The sequence below is a fragment of the Schistocerca gregaria genome, chromosome 7 (genome assembly GCF_023897955.1).
Source record: "Schistocerca gregaria isolate iqSchGreg1 chromosome 7, iqSchGreg1.2, whole genome shotgun sequence".
Taxonomy (NCBI): domain Eukaryota; kingdom Metazoa; phylum Arthropoda; class Insecta; order Orthoptera; family Acrididae; genus Schistocerca; species Schistocerca gregaria.
This window is the reverse complement of record NC_064926.1, coordinates 407,581,832-407,596,058: the sequence shown is the minus strand read 5'-3', so window position 1 is coordinate 407,596,058 and position 14,227 is coordinate 407,581,832. Positions and strand designations below refer to the sequence as shown.

The following is a 14,227-nucleotide window of genomic DNA, read 5'->3' as shown; positions in this document are numbered from 1 at the left end:
GAGGCAAACATGGCCATTTCTGAGTTTCTGGACAGAGCTATATATTTTGTGGCAATAGTGATTTGGCAACTGCACTTACAAAATGCCGGCCGCGGTGGTCTCGCGGTTCTAGGCGCGCAGTCCGGAACCGTGCGACTGCTACGGTCGCAGGTTCGAATCGTGCCTCGGGGATGGATGTGTGTGATGTCCTTAGGTTAGTTAGGTTTATGTAGTTCTAAGTTCTAGGGGACTAATGACCACAGCAGTTGAGTCCCATAGTGCTCAGAGCAATTTTAACTTACTAAAGCAGGTGTCAGTATGGCACCATGTAGCTGTGTTTCTCTAGTCCTATTGGCTTCCAGAATATTGGGTTTTCGAGAGCCAAAGCGACCAGAGTAGTGAAAGTAGGGGCTTGTATAGCTCTATTTCTATATTTGGTTTCAACATACGTAATACAGTAATTTAGGAGAACATTTCCCTTGGTGCACGACAGGTTCTTTTATTGGTTAAAAATGAACACACGCGCACTTTCGGCTGTCACTGTTTATGTTCACTCTGAAGTAATAAAAGATACGTAATACTCTTCTTACTTCTTTTCATTTTGACTTTTGTATCTTCTTTTCTTCGAATCATTCGTCACGATGTCTACTCCACCCAAGGTCATCTTCAGAGCAATTAACAAACCTGGAAGGAGACGAAAGTCGACTCCAGAGTAGGCAGCATTCCCATATTTGCCGCAAATGGCTTTTCTATTACATGCTAATGAGGTATGTCTAAACTGAAATTTAAAACGCAGTACAGATTTGGTACAAAACGTTTCACTCTGAAACTATTAAAATCCATCCCTAATGTTTTAGGGGTGTATTTCTGTTGAATGTAAAAGTAAGGGTATACCACGATTCCTTCATGTTTTCTACGTCTATCGCACCTTACTGCACCCACTCATCTTCCAGATGTGTACGTCTTTTTAATCTCTATAACATCCCGGCATTACATGACATCATTGCAGTTCGGGGTGTTGTGCAGCTCTGTTTCGGTGACATAGTCATCCAGGCCAGGGTCGGACACGGCATGTAAAGCTTCACGCGTGCGTAGTACCATGCTCCCTTGCCGTCTGAGGCTCGGCCTGTCTCGGCACTATTCGGTACTTGTCGGCTTCACTCGGCCCTCCTCGGTGTAATGTGATATTTCATTTAGCAGTGAAATGCGATGCTTTCTTCCAGCATTTTGTGTGGCATATTTTAGTCGGCACGATTTGCTTCAGTTCGGCAAAATCGTGGGTAATCGCTGTTTATCCTTTGCTGTTTGTTCGTGGTATAAAGAAACTTCACAGGTGCAGCGGCTGTTTTTCGCAAACGCTCGGCAAGGATCTATCGTCTGAATCCTTGAAAAATTAAGGGGAATCATGGAGGACAATGATGAGAACTCTTAGCATTTATTATACAGTGCGTGATCGAAGAGTACCATAAAATTGTTCTGAAACGGCGTTACACCAAGCAAAAAGAATTTAAAGATTTAGGAGACGATGAAAGAAGTAAAATTTATAACGATCGACAGACGATTTGTATGCGATTCTGTGCACTGAGATGTACTTTGGGATAATTATACAAGCATGGAACACGTAATGGAATTTTGTGATGCAAACAGTAAATTTTTCAGAAGTCTGACGCATTATAACATTCTCAGCTGCAGCAGATATTGACGGAACTGAAGGAAGCGGATGGTGACGTTATTTAGTAGTGAATACTACGTGGGTTAAGTTACAGAACTTGCCTGTAACGAGTTTTTGATTTAAAGCCTTCTATTGATGAACTTCTGAAGAAAAAGGAAAGAAAGCACGAAAATTAGAAGATCCATAATGAGTTGTAAATCTTTGCATTTTAAATAGAGTTGACAACAGACTGCCCCAATTACAGGATGTGAAACAACGTATATCTGATTTCATGGCGAATGCGGATGCACTTAAGAAGAAAATCGTATTGTAGATGGGAGAACTTCTCACAAGGAACACCGTCCATTTCCCTAAGTATCTGCTTACGAAAATAAGTGGGTAACGATTTCATGGTAATCTTAGTGAGGAATATCTGCGAAACAGAGACTGTCCATATGCCGACAGTTGGTGCCAGATATAAATTTAGTTAAATTTTCAGCGTGCCAAAGATAATTAAATAATACGAAAAACTTGTTGGTGAGAAATATGAAACCGCAGGTGCTCCTTTCACTGCTCCCTCGCCCTACCCCTCCTTGCCACTCAGATACTGTGGCTTGATAGAGGAGGAAGTCTGCACTCAGAGAGTTGGGAAAGTGTGCACGGGTGCCACACACACACAAGCTGATTTTTTAGCCGTCCCTGATCTGGGCGTTAAGCTGCTTCCAATTTTTGTTGCATCTTCTGCGTTAGATGTTTCAACGAACAGGGTAACGTTTCTCAACGTATTGCAAAGTTTAGGCATTGACCCATTTGAATAATGTAAGGTGAAGCTTTTTCCCACTTGCCCACTATTCTCTTAACGACTTAGAACATATTCCTACGACCATTTAGGGAATTAAAGGTCCCACCACACATGGCCCCACTTGCTCTTGTAACAGCTGGGCTCTGATAGTTGCCAAAGAGGTTGCTTTTTCGCCCGGACTACCACTCTACCCATCAAGCGTTATACCGTCTAGCCGCACCGTGATTGCTGAAGCGTGCTCAGGTCTTACGGATGCGTAGCACTGGCGACGTCAACCAGCTCCCAGCTCAGGAAACCTAGACCGCCAAATCTGTACTCAGAAACGTCTACGGAGCGGCTCCCCATTGAGAACGACGCGGGAGACGAGTGTGGTTTATCGAGTGCCACGGATGCCCCTCAGCATTATCCCAGTCGCCACCAAGATCATAGTAAAACTTCCTGGCAGATTAAAGGTGTGTGCCGGACCGAGACTTGAACTCAGGACCGAGTCTCGGTCCGCCACACAGTTTTAACCTGCCAGGAAGTTTCATACCAGCGCACACTCCGGTGCAGAGTGAAATCTCATTCTGGAGAATCATAGTACTTCCGCACTAGTTTGTGTTTCATGCCTGACATTCTGTAAGTTGCATATTACTGCCTTATTATTATTGTGAATATATTTTCACAGAATCAAACGTAAAGGGGATCCTATCTATACTCCTGGAAATGGAAAAAAGAACACATTGACACTGGTGTGTTAGACCCACCATACTTGCTCCGGACACTCCGAGAGGGCTCTACAAGCAATGATCACACGAACGGCACAGCGGACACACCAGCAACCGCGGTGTTGGCCGTCGAATGGCGCTAGCTGCGCAGCATTTGTGCACCGCCGCCGTCAGTGTCAGCCAGTTTGCCGTGGCATACGGAGCTCCATCGCAGTCTTTAACACTGGTAGCATGCCGCGACAGCGTCGACGTGAACCTTATGTGCAGTTGACGGACTTTGAGCGAGGGCGTATAGTGGGCATGCGGGAGGCCGGGTGGACGTACCGCCGAATTGCTCAACACGTGGGGCATGAGGTCTCCACAGTACATCAATGTTGTCGCCAGTGGTCGGCGGAAAGTACAGGTGCCCGTCGACCTGGGACCGGACCGCAGCGACGCACGGATGCACGCCAAGACCGTAGGATCCTACGCAGTGCCGTAGGGGACCGCACCGCCACTTCCCAGCAAATTAGGGACACTGTTACTCCTGGGGTATTGGCGAGGACCATTCGCAACCGTCTCCATGAAGCTGGGCTACGGTCCCGCACACCGTTAGGCCGTCTTCCGCTCACGCCCCAACATCGTGCAGCCCGCCTCCAGTGGTATCAAGACAGGCGTGAATGGAGGGACGAATGGAGACGTGTCGTCTTCAGCGATGAGAGTCGCTTCTGCCTTGGTGCCAATGATGGTCGTATGCGTGTTTGGCGCCATGCAGGTGAGCGCCACAATCAGGACTGCATACAACCGAGGCACACAGGGCCAACACCCGGCATCATGGTGTGGGGAGCGATCTCCTACACTGGCCGTACACCTCTGGAGATCGTCGAGGAGACACTGAATAGTACGCGGTACATCCAAACCGTCATCGAACCCATCGTTCTACCATTCCTAGACCGGCAAGGGAACTGGCTGTTCCAACAGGACAATGCACGTCCGCATGTATCCCGTGCCACCCAACGTGCTCTAGAAGGTGTAAGTCAACTACCCTGGCCAGCAAGATGTCCAGATCTGTCCCCCATTGAGCATGTTTGGGACTGGATGAAGCGTAGTCTCACGCGGTCTGCACGTCCAGCATGAACGCTGGTCCAACTGAGGCGCCAGGTGGAAATGACATGGCAAGCCGTTCCACAGGACTACATCCAGCATCTCTACGATCGTCTCCATTGGAGAATAGCAGCCTGCATTGCTGCGAAAGGTGGATATACACTGTACTATTGCCGACATTGTGCATGCTCTGTTGCCTGTGTTATGTGCCTGTGGTTCTGTCAGTGTGATCATGTGATGTATCTGACCCCAGGAATGTGTCAATAAAGTTTCCCCTTCCTGGGACAATGAATTGACGGTGTTCTTATTTCAATTTCCAGGATTGTAATAAACCATAACTACTCTGCAATGAATTAGTGGAGTCCGCACGTCCCTTTACCAAACTATAAGGATAAGTTCTCGGTTCAACCTTCCAAATTCAGTCGAGCAGGCCCATATTCACCTTCAGCCCCTCATTTGGCATATAGTACTAATTATTTGACAGCAAAGATTGTAGACTCGATATTGCAAAACTTCGAGAGAAATGCGGTGGAACAAGTGAAACTCTGTAATTCAGTTACGTATCATCGGGGTCGACAGATGACCAATGTGCGGTTCCCCGAAATGATATGTAAGTCGTGGTAAGTCATGATGGAAATCAAATAAGCATTACCAATTATGTGAAAGATGTCAGGGGGTAAGAGCAAAACACATATTTTCCAGTATGGGCGGTGTTACTATGGACAGCTCAAGACGGGCCGCTTGTAGCTCACACCTTCGCAGAAGATACTTGTTAACAGGCCGGCAGAACGGCATCGCGAACCTCGCTCCATTCCTCACAGCTCGCCGTTGGCTCGTGTGTGGCGCTGCGGATGCCACCAGAGGGCTCCGACTTCGCTTCGAATCTCTGCATGCGAATGTAACCCTCCATGCACCTCTTTTAAGAAGGGTTGTTCATGAAAAATACACGCTGTTTGAAGGATGCACCTAATCAACACTTTTGAACATTCAACATAGAGATTTTGAATCATGCTTCACATGATATTAACACATTTGCTGCTAAGTTCCTTCGATTATAGATATTTAACATTTTTACCGATATAAAAATTTTATTTTCAAAAGGTAAGATATGTAACTTTTTCTCAGGAACTATTTGAGAGATTTGTACAAAGTGTTGTCTGTTTAATCTCTTTCATACATTAATTTTCTCTCATAAGGCTTTTTGGATATATAGAATAGGATAATTTTAAGTACAATATCAATCTCAAGCAAAATTCTACTCATTTAGTCCCATAACTCAGCTTACACGTACACATTCTAAACTTACTCTTGGAACTACATTAGAGAAGTAAACGTACGAAATTGTGTATCTGTAGCCTCCACAGTCTCTGAGAAAAAGGGACATAAACTTCAAAAAACATAATATTGAGGAAATGCAACTTAAATTTCAACCTAACTGTTTTTCTGATATCACCTATTCACAAGGCCTTAGATTTGTATTCAGAGTCCTCTGTCTCATTGGGCTGCTCTACTGATTTCTCCTTTTCGGCCTTCTTTCCTTTACCAGGTTTTCAACTGACTTTCCAGAGTCGCTGTAAATCTCATTTTTCTTAAAATGCCTTGAGCGAAATTTTCTTTCTAAAACTATATTCTCCTACGTTTCCATTATAAAATACAAGAACTACATCATAAGTTGTAATTATAGCAACTGTAGTGCATGAAAGTGTGGTTTTATCGTTTCCATAAGAGCTAATTAAGAGACTCTTTTGCGTTGTGGGTTTGGGATGAACATACTCTCTCTAGAAGTTCGTGATTGGTCGGAATCGTGCTAGTGGGCTTGACATCACGCAGGATACAATTTGGAAGCCTCCCCCTGTGAATGTGGCAACTGTTATACCTATACATCTGCACCAGCGAATTTTGGAGATTTGTGATAAGGACTATGGGACCAAACTGACGAGGTCATCGGTCCCTAGGCTTACGCACCACGTGATCTAACTTAAACTAATTTACTCTAAGGTCAACAAACACACCCATGCCCGAAGGAGCACTCGAACCTCCGACGGGAGCAGCCGCGCGAACTAGGAAAAGACGCCCTAGACCGATCGGCTACCCCGAGAGGAACACCAGCTAATGTGGCACAGGTGATGGATGGGGTGTTCATTTGTTGACACCATGCGCAAATATGTGGATCATACTGTACTTTTCATGTCAGTTACACTGGATAATTTATGTCCCATATCATTGCATAATAGAACTGAAAACTCTGCATAGTCTTCTTTGTGAATCTGTTGTGTCCACAAATGCTCTTTCCATCTTCCAACATTTGGCCCGTCACAGCACTAACACGTTTCTTCAATCTGGGACCTATTCTCTTCGGGATGTATCCTATTCATTCAGGTTTCTCAGTTGAAAGTTTGCTTGAAATTAACCGAGCTAGTACTGAAATGTTGCTTCAAGAAATGGGAGTGGCTGGGAGTTCGCATTACACATTTCATTCAGGCACTTCGGAGGCGATTTCATTACTGAAATTGTGGGAACTTATTGTCTATGAGTTCTAATAACAAGTACAAAATGAACTGAAAACAGACATTTTCGGTCAATTTCATGGACGTCCGCCTTAAAATGCCGCACAACGAACTCCGCCGAAGAGCTCAGAAGACTAGCAGCGAGAATAGAAGTATATAGCACTACCACACTAATATTGTAACAGATAGCGTAACCGTTATACCCGTCAGCAGGCCCAGGGGCGCCCTTAGGTTACGTCCGACCACCATGTCGTCCTCGGCAACTGTCATCATCAGATACGATAAGGAGTCACTTTGGATCGGCTCAACGCTCTCGTGACCATGAACTCGAACGGCTACTGCTTGGTCAAGCAGCTCCTCACCTGGCATCACGAGGCTGAGGGAGACCCCATGCCAGTCGTCCCACCAAGGAAAAATCCCTGGCACTACCGGACGGGAATCGAAACCGGTTCCTTGGCATGGCAGTCATCCACGCTGATAGCTACGGAGGCCGACTGCAACAGCTAGAAATCAGTGGCATATCGTAACAGCTAACTAGTGACTCAATCAGAGACCGTGTGGGACAGGGAACCAGTGATCAAAACACATATATTTTATTCTCTATCCTATAAATAGTGTGAATAAACGTGCTTTATTCATTTTTAATGTTTTCAGTCTACGACGCACCGCATGCAGATATGGTGACGTCACACTTCATATAAAAGGTTTTTATCTCTCCCGTATCTCTTTAAGCTCTAAGCGTCCACAATATTTAAACTATCTCTCACTGAAAGCTCAAGTGTCCTTTACTTTCGTGTTAGAGACAACGTTCGAGTAGAGAAGCAAAAGAAAGTCACAGAAAATTGGCTATCACCATTTCCTTTGTTTCAGAAGATTAGTACTCGACTTGGGGAAGAGGCGTGTTAGGGTGATCACAGGAAACTGGTATTAGGGTGACCACACAGAGATAAGAACACCTAGGTTTCAGTATCTCAATCTGACGTCTCGCACAATGCAGTGACTAGAATCAAATAATTGAACGTAATATACGAATAAGAAGAGAAACATCTTCTATAGACTACCAGCACTTTATTTTAACAGGAAGTGGATCTGGAATAAATGTAGCTTTTACAAATAATGATTAAATTAATAATAATTAAATTAATACATGACAGTATAGTAAAGTTTCGGATTTCATAATACAATGCTACTAATATGTAGCTTTTACAAATAATGATTAAATTAATAATAATTAAATTAATACATGACAGTATAGTAAAGTTTCGGATTTCATAATACAATGCTACTAATATCAAGAACAAAATTACTATCCGTCTTTTTATATCACGTATGAAAATCTGCAGTATAGACTATTTAGCAAAAGTAACTTTCGTAAAAACAGAGAAGGAAACACGGAAATTGGTCTATGATATTATAGTACTATGTAGGAAGCTGTTGACACACATATATGAAGCGACAGTAAAACATTGAGATACGTCTCGTTAGATAGGTTCACGTTACAGTTGATTCGAAAAGTAGAAATCTTGCGTAATTTCATGCTGTGAGCACTCACCATCCTCGTTCCAGGCCCCTTCTATCTGATAGGCGGCGGTGGCAGCTCCAAGCAGGAAACCTTCAGGGAACTGGTTGAGGGAGCTATTAGACGCAGCTCTGGTGAGATGCAGTACAGCCAACGCGGACAGCAAAATTGTTAGACCCCTCGCCATGGTCTGTTGTGTGGTCAGTGGCAGTCTGGACTCGTGACCGTCGCAGCGCTACTGTCTGAATATAAAGCCTCTTATTATATAATGACCGGGAAAAGGACGTCATTAAAGTACTTGCTGATCTTATCTGTAAAATTTTTTGACGATGTAGTTCATCGCAAAAATTATAAACATCATCATGACGAGCAATAGAACTATACGTTGATATCAGAGATTGACATTACTGATAAGGAACTTCGCAACGCTCATTACTGTTAAGTGTTGCTTCTGTTACGCTATTATTCAAGTACTTTGCTCAGCCTAATAAGTAACAGACCGTACTACACTGGCCTTGTTCCGTTAACAATTACAAGTATTTAGTAGTAAGAATATACACAACTGATATATAGAGTAATTGATTTAAGATTCAAGACTTTCCCAGAATGGGTGATGAGCAATTAGCAATCACCTTGGTTTGCAATAGTTTTTGAGGACGGAAGTCTTGTGTTTTCACACAGTTGCAACCATTGTGATAATTCTCTTCATCAGCATTATTTTTTCTTGCTAGCGGGAGGTGAAAATGTCGTCACAGGTAACGTTATATCGTATCATGCCGTAAGGCGAGTCTGTTACAGCCATTATGCCCTGGTCCTTTTCAGGGCACTACCTGGTCGTTTCCCAGCCTATGGATAATTATTCTATACCTAACTTGTTATTTTATCATAAGGTACCATAACTTTACGCCATAATTTACTGGTGAACTAGGCTTATACTCGTGGAAAGAACAATTTCCCCTGAATGAAACAACTTTAGTCAAGTGCAACAGACACACTGAGAGCCTACCACTCTCCACCCAGTTATCCCAAAAAGCTCTTCTAGATGCCGGATTATTTTGTTTGCATCTTCAAAGTCTTCGCTCGCGGTCTTCAAAACGTTTGACACTCGATATGTTTTTGAATGTTTATAGCGCAATTGTAGCTCTGAAAATTGTGCGGCCTTTGTATTAATCTCATAAACTTTGAGTAGTGTCATTATGCAACTTATTAACTCCAATGCATTGCTTCAGCTTCAGAATGGGTGAGTTCAGTGTTCCAATTGGCGGAGAGAAGAACCATCTGAAATTCACGAATTAATTTGTAAGGAGAGAATCAGCATACATTGTTGGTCTTGCAGTCCGGTGATCTATATTACATACTGCATGTTGTCCCAGTTGAAGTAGTGTATCTGTCTTCCATTCAGTTGATTTATCATTTGAGATCAGAATTTCACTATTTGACATATACTGTTCTGACGTATCATCAGAGTTTTCCAGTGAAGATAAATAGTTTTATTCCGAAACATGACAATCATCCTCCTCCATCAGATATTTTCAGCAGTGTGTATGTTGTCTCATCATCTTACCAAAAGCCCATTACCTGGAGATAAAAACACTTACAGAAATATGTATTCCATAGGTAAAAAATAGTGATCCGAGTAGATGTGAACCACCTTGTGAGCTGATTTTGTTACAGTAAAAACAATGACTTGAGCTTCTTCTTCCATCATTTCTACAGAAGCAGACAATACATTATTCAACAACAATGATTTCGCTTCTTTCTGTTCACCTTACTGCCTATACAGGGTGTTCCATTGGTCGTGACCGCGCCAAATATCTCAGGAAATAAGCCTCAAACGAAAAAACTACAAAGAACGAAACGTGTCTAGCTTGAAGGGAGAAACCAGATGGCGCCATGGTTGACCCGCTAGATAGCGCTGCCATAGGTCAAACGGATATCAACTGCGTTTGTTTTTTTTCAAATAGGACCCCCATTTTTATTACATATTCGTGTAGTACGTAAAGAAATATGAATGTTTTAGTTGGACCACTTTTTTCGCTTTGTGATAGATGGCGATGTAATAGTTACAAACATACGGCTCACAGTTTTATATGGAAATTTGGTTACAGGCACGTTTTTTAAATTAAAATTCAGAACGTAGGTACGTTTGAACATTTTATTTCGGTTGTTTCAATGTGATAGGTGTCCCTTTGTGAAGTTATCATTTCTGAAAAAGCATGCTGTTACAGCGTGATTACCTGTAAATACCACGTTAATGCAACAAATGCTCAAAATGATGTCCGTCAACCTCAATGCATTTGGCAATACGTGTAACGACATTTCTCTCAACAGCGAGTAGTTCACCTTCCGTAATGTTCGCACATGCATTGACGATGCGCTGATGCTTGTTGTCAGGCGTTGTCGGTGGCTCACGATAGAAAATATCCTCCAACTTTCCCCACGGAAAGAAATCCGGGGACGTCAGATTCGTTGAACGTGCTTCAACGACCTATCCACCTGCCAAGAAATATGCTATTCAATACCGCTTCAACCTCACGCGAGCTATGTGCCGGATATCCATCATGTTGGAAGTACATCGCTATTCTGTCACGCAATGAAACATCTTGTAGTATCGTAGGTAGAACATTACGTAGGAAAACAGCATACATTGCACCATTCAGATTGCCAATGATAAAATGGTGGCCAATTATGCTTCCTCCCATAATGGCGTACCATACATTAACCCGGCAAGGTCGCTGATGTTCCACTTGTCGCAGCCGTCGTGGATTTTCCGTTGCCCAATAGTGCGTATTATGCTGGTTTACGTTACCGCTGTTGGTGAATGACGCTTCGTCGCTAAACAGAACGAGTCCATAAAATCTGTCATCGTCCCGTAATTTCTCTTGTGCCCAGTGGTAGAACTATACACGACGTTCAAAGTCGTCCTCATGCAATTCCTGGTGCATAGAAATATGGTACGGGTGCAATCGATGTTGATGTAGCACTCTCAACACCGACCTTTTTGAGATTCCCGATTCTCGCGCAATTTGTCTGCTACTGATGCGGGCATTAGCCGCGACAGCAGCTAAAACACCTACTTGGGCATCATCATTTGTTGCAGGTCGTGGTTGACGTTTCACATGTAGCTGAACTCTTCCTGTTTCCTTAAATAACGTAATTATCCGGCGAACAGTACGGACACTAGGATGATGTCCAGGATACCGATCATCATACATAGCACAGGCCCGTTGGTCATTTTGATGACAATAGCCATGCATCAACACGAAATCGACCTTTTCCGGAATTGGTGAACGGTCCATTTTAACAAGGGTAATGTATCACGAAGCAGATACCATCCGCACTGGCGGAATGTTACGTGATACCACGTACTTACACGTTTGTGACTATTACAGCGCCATCCATCACAAAGCGAAAAAAGTGGTCCAACTAAAATATTGACACAAATATGTAATAAAAATGGGGGTTTCTATATTAAAGAAGGCAGTTGATATCCGCCATCTAGCGGGCCAACCATAGCGCCATCTGGTTTCCCCCGTGAAGCTAGACATGCTTCGTTCTTTGTAGTTTTTTCGTTTGTAGCCTATTTCGTGAGATATTTGGCCTGATCTCTGTCAAAGGACCACCCTGTATATGCGTACCATTGTTGAAAAATGTAATATTGTCAGAATTTGCTGTAATAATGAATGTTAAAATAGTTAGGTTCTAAAGGGGCCCTAACATCTTAAGAAGTATCATTTCAGCGAAATAAAAATCCGATTTTTTTTCTCTCAGATTGTATTTTATCAAGCTTCAATAAATTCAATGTAGGGAGTTAATGAAAACAAAATAATTTCAAAATGAAAGTCATCAAGAATACTTATGGGTCAAAATATACCCAAACACCTTACGAGGGTTAAGAAAACCTCGTCACCTAATAAATGATGACAGAAGCACAACGTCCGATGTGAGTGTGCGCAGCCGTCATGAAGAGTGAAGAAATTTTAAGAAAAAACTGTACACCCCTAGCTAACATTTTCTCTCTCCAGAAAACAGTAGTTACTTATTTGTGACTGAAAGTTGTGTACAGCTGTTTCTTGTGTAGCTGCTCCACCTGACAGGTGATGTTCCTAAAGGTTATACCTATTGCTGTCATCTCGAGGTACCCACCATTTTGATGACTCGAGCCACACCGACCGGAAAAATAGGCTATATACATCGACGAACCAAGAAACGAATAACAAGAAGTATTTCCGTTTGTTAAGTATAATTACTATTGTTGTGCAATCAGTCTGCTAAATCCATTGTCCCTCCATGCACAAACGAGATTGGAGTAACGAAAGAGACAGTTTATCAAAATATGCAAACGTGAGAAAATAAGGTTCTGTTCAAAATGTTCATGTGTGTGTGAATTCCTAAGGGAGCAAACTGCTGAGGTCATCGGTCCTTAGACATACACACTACTTAAACTAACTTATGCTACGAACAATACACACACCCATGGCCAGGGAGGACTCGGACCTCTGGCGGGAGGCGCCGCGGAATATGTGACATGGATTATGTAATCCGTAAATACGAACACAATCCTGTGAACAATAAATCTTTATCAGAGGCACTTCCTATTGAATATTGTTGCATATGTATTTAATAGCTTTTGAAATTAACCTGTGTGATTATATGAGTGAAACACTCGAACGTATACCATAAGAGCAAAAACACTCATCAGAAATCATATGATGAACGATACATACGAAAGACCAATTTATTTCTTCTAACTATAAAACAATAATACTATTTACTGTTTTCAAAATTAATGAAATACATTCAATGTAATAAAAGTAATTACAAAGTTAGGTCGAAAGCCCCGTTCACGGTTTTTTTTTCTTTCAGCGAACGTAAACCTATCTGACAGGTGAAGTTAATATTTATGGGAGACTAACAGGAAATCGGAGCCTACGATGGTAAAATACATCGACAACGCAAAAAGTAAAAAGAACTCAAAAAGCAATATCTAAATACTAAATTTCTTTATAAAGGAGTAAGAAAAATTATAGTCTCTGTCAAACCTAATATAATAGGAAAAATGAACATCTTTGAAAATAATTAATAACAGTGCCTCCGTTGACAAAAAGGAAAGTAATGAAAGTTCTCCATAAAGCAAAGAAAAGCTTACTTTGGCCAAAATAATAATCCATTACAAAAAACCAAGAGCTATGTCGGAATGGAGTCAGGTTTGTTAATTGCATGAATAATGCCTTTCGCTATTAGGTGTCACATAATATACCTTATATCTTATTAACGAAATATTAGGGAATTCGCATGTCATGTGGTGCTCGTCAGAGATTACCTAACGATGCTGAGGAACAGTTTGATGACGCAGAACATGAATCCTGGCCAACACTGACATGAGTCGCTGGGCACTACAGAATAATATATAACTAATCACAGCCATCTTAATAGTCCTCTTATTCTCAGTTTCTGGAAGAACGCAGTCGTCTCAGTATAAAAGTACTAGCATACTTTGCAGTAGTAAAATTTATTATATTTTCAAGTGTAACACCATGTATGTCTTTCTTGTAGTATTTATTCCAGTTTAGAAACTGTCTTAATTAAAAGAAAGGTCCATCATTATTCAGAATTCAGTTTAATTACAGAGGTATAGTTGTGTCGCCTATTAGACCTCACCTGAAATGGGAATTGAAAGAGACGGAAATCAGTGCTCATATTATATTCAGTAAATGAAGAACCTGCTGCCTTATCCGTTAGTTCAAAGACTTTTATTGCATTATATAGGAAAGAATTAAATTCCTAGTTAGTAGTTGGTCACCAGATAGGGCAGACAAGGATAATATCAGTTCTTTCTTCTGTAAGACGGTCTTCCACATGATAATACGACCCTTAATCAACTTATAAGGTATACAGTTCTCCACAGCGAGATTTACAGTGTGTTGCTACTTTGCCCGTAATTACGTTCGGCATATTGGAAGTACAGCCTTTTGTTCC

General features: G+C 42.1%; 1 protein-coding gene across 1 annotated transcript in view; it reads right to left on the bottom strand.

The window, feature by feature from the left end:
* LOC126282413 (myrosinase 1-like) overlaps positions 1 to 8,435 on the bottom strand; it is a 53,157-nt gene extending 44,722 nt beyond the window's left edge. Inside the window, exon 1 of the mRNA XM_049982070.1 lies at positions 8,282 to 8,435. Within this exon, the coding sequence (XP_049838027.1) occupies positions 8,282 to 8,435 (154 nt within the window). The remainder of the gene's footprint in view (positions 1 to 8,281) is intronic.
* Between the last annotated feature and the right edge of the window lie 5,792 nt (positions 8,436 to 14,227).